Here is a 6,004-nt window from a genome sequence, read left to right as displayed (position 1 = left end):
TTCCTGCTGGGGAAAGCCTGCCCTGTGGCTGCTGGCCTTACAGGGACCCTAAGCTGCCTCTGGAAATTTTGGCTCAGCAAGATGTAGATGGAGGCGTTCAGACAACAGTATAATCCCAGATGACAGCTGCATAGCATGGGGCAAGTCACGGTGAGCTGGGCCAGGGGCAGCATGTGGAAAGGTGCCTGGCAGATGAAGGCCACCCAGCTAGCAGTGGCTGTTGGTGTCAGTCTCTCGGTTCATACAGCTACCCTTCCCTCCAGGTGTACAAACACATGGGGTAAGAGCAGAGTGAAGGAGCACCCATGTATCATGCTGTGTACATATCTAAAGAATATTTTCCAGTACGAATATTCATTTCTGATATCTCTGTTGCTCAGTTGTATGGATGATAATATGTATTCAGCTGCCAAAAACACTTCACACAAGCAATTTCCCTCCTGCCTACACCCATTACAGTTGATATACTAATGCATATTTTCACTTACATTACACTTACCAGGCAAAGAAAAGTTTTGAACAGCCTTGGACGTGCTGGGGAAGCAGCAGTTAAAGCTCCCACTGTGATTTGTTTTAAAATCCGTCCTTCAGGAAAAATGGGTTCCCAGCAGCAGCTTGAAGATTTTAGTGGTTTATGTTGAAAGAATAAAGATCACTTGTTCGTTGGAGGTGCGTGGGGCTGCTCAGAACACCTCTGCTCTACGCATCAGCAGAGGCTGTTAATGAGGGTTAAAAAGCAGCAGCTCTGCCAGACATAAGTGATGCCAGGCTGTAATGAGGCAGTGCCCGTCACCAGGCTGGCAGCAGAGTGCTGGAAACATGCTTGCAGGGAGAGCAGAGTTTCATTTTAATGCTGAAGGCAGTGATTGGGATCCAGCAATAGACTAAGCAATGAGCTTGTGCTCTGGATGCACAGATGGGGCCTAGAAATAGATAAAATCCACTAAACAAAATCATGGGTAGCCAGCACTGAGAGAACGCTTTGTTTTAGGGTCTGATGGAGTATAAAAGCTTCAATATAATCCTGCAAAGAACCACATTACCCTAAAGTCAAGTCTGCAGCAAGATTGGCAGGTATAGATTGAGGTTAATCTCCTTAGATTTTGAAGAAAGATCATCCTATAAGTGAGGAGGTACGAGCTGTGTGAGCAAGTTGCAGGAAGGTGGTATCTTCTGCCTGTGCTTGAGTAGTTGCAGCACACGTGATAAACAACATCATTATTTCCCTCCTGTGAAGTGCTTTCTCCGCTTCGATTCATTTTGGAGTCTCAGGCGTGGTAATAGAGTATTTCATTTTGGGTAGACTGGTAGAAGGGAGTGAGAGAAATGAGGGATTTATTTGCAAGATACAGCAGTTTGGCACGGAAAAAGACTAAACACTGGAAACATTAAATAGATGAGGTGGTGACTGCGTTACAACAAAGTCATGCTAATCTCCGCCTTATTTCCCTCAAAACCAATAGTCTGCTCTGAGCAGGCAGTAAACTCCTCGGCTGAAGGCACTACTGCCTAGAAAAGGTAAGATTAAACCCAAACTGTATCCTGATGCTGGGGGCCAGAATTCTGGTGAGAGGCGGGAAGGAATCTGCAGTGACTGTACTGCTGCAGGCAGGAACATAGAGTAGGGCTACGGCTGATTTCACTCCTCTGCTGAAGTGTGGGACCAGCTTATCACTAAGAGCTGAAAACATGATCAACGGTATGATGCGGGACACGTAAACTGGAGTCAAACAGCATGTTGGTTCATGCAAAACTGGAGTATTACACTAACTTAGTCCTCAGGATTCTGCATTTCCTTTACAGGCATGAGAAGGGGAGTAACCTGCTGTTTGTGGCTTGGCAATACTGGCCAGCCACAGTACTTTAACGTTAACCAAGGAGAAAAAAAAAAAATCAGCTTCAAATGCAATGTTCCTAGAAGTGGATCTGGAAAAGCTGTTTTTACTGTAGAACAAACAGAATAATGAGACAACCTGGTTAAACAAACAGCACTTTATTAAACTCATACAGTTAGATACTTAATGCTTAAAAATATAGCATTTGCAAAAAAATGAAAAAACTTTAACATAGAAGTTACAACTGAAAAGCAACAGGCAATTTAAATACCTAAACAAATATGACAAAAAGCACTGATGTGATGAGGCAATAAGAACAAAGAAAACATCCCTTCAGAATAATGCAACATCTAAAGGTTATACAAAAGCTTATACCATGATTTAATATATGATAAATTCCAATTTTCCTCATACCATAAATACAAAGCATTAGCATGGTCTACTTCTAACAAAGGCTGTTAAGGCTTAAAAATATTTTTTAATGTTCAAAACACATTTCTGGAGCTTTGATGCTTACGTATCAGAATGACCAACTGCTGCATACAGACTTCAGAAGATGGTACACCCCGAACTGCAGTAACAAATGAGAAGTCAAATACCCGCCTGCCCTTTCCTTCCACTGACTCAGCAGTAGCAGTTACAGTTACATCCCTTTACAAATTCCATGGAACATCCCATCGTGCACGTAGACTTAATACCACAATGTGCTGCTGCTTTGTGGTTGTTATTAACAGGAGTTTTATATTGACAATGTAAGATGCATGTTCATTTTTTCAGTTCCCTTAAGGAGTGCACAAAGGTTGAATGCGCAGGGTAAAGAGTTACATTGCAAAGGTCGGAGTAGTACAGGTGAGTGCCTTTGAAAAAAGTGGAGAGAAGCCCACTCATTCCTTCTTTCCATCATTGGCAGAAAGATCCAAGACAGACGGACTCTTCTGTGGCAAGCTTCCGTTAACAACTTCCTTCCTTATATGATCCCTGTATGCAAGAGAAAAAGATTTTACAGTCTGTTCTTCTGTAAGATTATTGTCTTTTACCTTTTTAAAGTTAACTTTAAAAAGCTGAGCAATGTGAGGGGTAAACCCGCCCGAGACTCCTGGAACATCCACTGCTGGTCTAGCAGCGCTTCTCTCAGACAGGAACACAAGAGGAGAGATACTCCCTGCTTTAACACCAAAGCTGTGAGGCATATGATTGGTCCGTAGATTGGACTGTGTATTTGGATATGCTATGGAAAAAAAATCATTTCTGGAACTGGTGGGCAGTGTTACGGACGTGGCAGCATGCCCTGCAGGAGTGGTATGGAGTCCTGGAACAACTGCAGGCACACCGGGCCTTGCACGGCCATCCTGTCATCCTGACGATACCAGGGGCTCCGCTGGCAGTTTTGTCTCCTTGAGAGCTGTGCAAGGAGCACGGCTGTGATGGAGGAGCAAACTGAGAAAGTCTGGGAGGAAGCAGCTGTCATTCTTCTTGCTCTTCCCTATGCTTTGAGAAGTGATTGTAATTATCCATTCCCTGGTAGATACTTAGGCAGGCAACAGGTGGCACTCCAGCACAAGCTGCCAGTGCCGCCTGCTGCCCGCCCCACGGCTGGCGAGGGCAAGGCTAAAGCCAAGGCAATGCTGACCGAAACCGGTCTCCGAGCCTGCAGCACGGGGGGACATGACTGGCAGCAGCACATGTGCAGCAACCAGCAAACCCTGTAATTTCTATATTGGACACGCTGTCCCTGTTAAGCACCCCTCCGCCCACCCCAAATCTGCAGCTGATCTTGGTCCGCTACAAATGCGGGTAAGCAGAGATAGCTGGGTCATCGCACAGAAAGAACTGCAAAAGATTCTCATCCTCCAGGCAAGGTCCAATTTGCAAGTGCGTTTTAATGACTTTTAAAGCAAAAATACTGAGTGAGACAAAGATGTCTTTTACTGCTTGGTGTCACGTGAAAGATGTGCTTGCACATTGAAAAATGATTTACATTTCCTCTTTCCTAAACAGCAACAAGGGTATGTATTAACTGTGACTGGACACCTGTACTCTGCACGTTAAGCCACCAGGGAAGCCAAAGATGCTCTAAGCAACAGGGGCTCCCTTTGAATAAATGCAGTGGTCAATGCGATAGTATAGTTACAGAAATCCCAGCATGGATCGAGACAACAATACTCACCTTGAAGCATACCAGTAGTTGACCAGAGTTGAAAGAACAATGTAAGAAACACTCAATACTCCAGAAACTCCCAGTGAAAGCGCACCCAGGCCACACAGCACACAAAGGAGGACCATGCCACCTACGGCTATTACAACACCTGAAAAAGAGAAGCAGTTTGTTCTTTTAACAAGTTTATGTACCAGTAAGGTGGAAGAGCTGGCATTCTACCACAGCCCCCATTTCAAACCACTCGGGACAAGAGTCTTCTGCAACCAACTAGCAACTCTGTGAAAGCCACGCGTGGTCAAGATAACTGGTTTGGGCATATCCTGGGGGCTGAGATTAGAAAGGGAAAACGGATTTCCCTGGTATAGATTAACTTAATCAGATTACTATTCTCGTATTAAGAGTTTCACTACTGGTGAGACCTCTGGACTGCACAGTGAAATACTCAATTTCTTTAACTGGGAACTCCAGAAGGAAGAAGAAAACCCAGGGAAAGACATGATGCCTTAAAGGGAGTAAGCACAGGCATGCATACAGTACCTTCCATGACTATCGCACCGATACAGGCCATTACGGCTGTAGTAATAACAAAAATCAGGAAAAATGCAACGGGAATAGCAGACACTACAATAAACATCAGGAGTGATAAGGCAACAAAAGGATGGTCATCTAAATACTGGCCAACACGAGAATCCATAAATGCAACAACCTGTGGATGAAAGAAAAACATTTCAGATTTTGTTTCTGTCTCTAGTCGTAGATAACTTTTGAAGATCGCTGCTACTTCAGTGAACTACAGGTAACACCTTTTTGTAAGTCTGCAGCTCGAATAAAGGGCAGCTCTTGCCTCTGTATTTCAACAGCATGAGTGCTTATTGCAAATGTAGGTAACTCCATAGCAAATACAATTCTACCAACGTCAGAGATGTTCCTTTTGGACTACCAAGTTCCATTCTCACACAAATTAAAACAAAACAAAAAACCTGAAAACAAAAACCCAAAAAGTTTAGCTGCACAGATTTCAGTGGGGTTCTGATCTAGAGAACAGTATTTCTTAAGAAAAAAATATGCTGTTAACATTTAAAATGATGACTTTTCTTTTTTGCATGCCTCAGTAATATCTGTAACCTGCTCATTTCTTGAGCACAGGTACAATGCAGGCATGTCTGTATCACAAAGTCGTTAGGAATTACAATCTTACTGGTAGAAAAATGTTTTGACATTGTCTTTAAATGAATTGGGGTGTAATAGTCTGAGAGTTATGAAAGGATTATCTTCATAAATATATGAAATACAACCCAGACCCACATTTGAGTTGCTGTGGATGGACTGCATCATGCAGTGCCATTGCTTCTGCAGTTCTTGCATTTCCTTAGACGTGTTGCAATCCCCAGCCACAATCACGAATCTTCTGAACAACCAGTTCTCAACTCAGCCATCCAGTTTTCCTTAAAATTAAGGTACAATTAGTAACAGGCTCATATAGATGTGTTTTGAAAATGAAGTATTTCTTTTGCAAAATCAGCGAATGTAGATTTCAGATGTTAATGTGATCCATAGAGCCTAAAACACTTTACAAAAGTACATCTGTTGTAGGGGGCTCATCCCTGAAAGCTCTTCTGAAACCCCCAAAGCCAAGTATCAGGACACAAGGTGACTCTCACCTTCTGCCTTTTATCACATTAACTTTGTATTTAACCATGAGGGTATCGAATTACTGGCAAAAAGGTCAATTCTAACTATCCTCATGGTCAGTTTATCGCTACTAGTGCTGGAAACCTGGAACACATGCTTGTTTCTGTGATGAGCTACATGTTCAGGATTGAACCCCGTACAGCTTCAAAACTCGGCACGTGAACGCAAAATGCTTTCAAACACTCTGAACGTATCTAATTGTGACAGTTTAAAGGCAACATCAGCCCCAAAATCTCCCTTCGCCCACGAAAATTTAATCTGTTGTTGCTAGGGGGACCCTGACCAGTAGACGGGTAAAAGTCGTGTTTTCCTGCCTGTA

The 6,004-nt window shown here is 43.3% G+C and overlaps 1 protein-coding gene across 1 annotated transcript; it reads right to left on the bottom strand.

Annotated features, from left to right (window-relative positions):
* Positions 1–2,719: 2,719 nt before the first annotated feature.
* On the bottom strand, positions 2,720–5,398 carry TMEM159 (transmembrane protein 159; the record flags this gene model as incomplete). The annotated part of the gene is made up of 4 exons (XM_010131946.1): positions 2,720–2,813; positions 4,003–4,141; positions 4,531–4,699; positions 5,299–5,398. Coding segments are annotated over 4 exons (502 nt in total), but the record flags the coding sequence as incomplete, so codon positions are not given.
* Positions 5,399–6,004: the final 606 nt, after the last annotated feature.

Source organism: Buceros rhinoceros, unplaced genomic scaffold (genome assembly GCF_000710305.1).
Source record: "Buceros rhinoceros silvestris isolate BGI_N320 unplaced genomic scaffold, ASM71030v1 scaffold8162, whole genome shotgun sequence".
NCBI lineage: Eukaryota > Metazoa > Chordata > Aves > Bucerotiformes > Bucerotidae > Buceros > Buceros rhinoceros.
The sequence above is the reverse complement of the archived record's forward strand: the minus strand, read 5'-3'. Positions and strand labels throughout refer to the sequence as shown.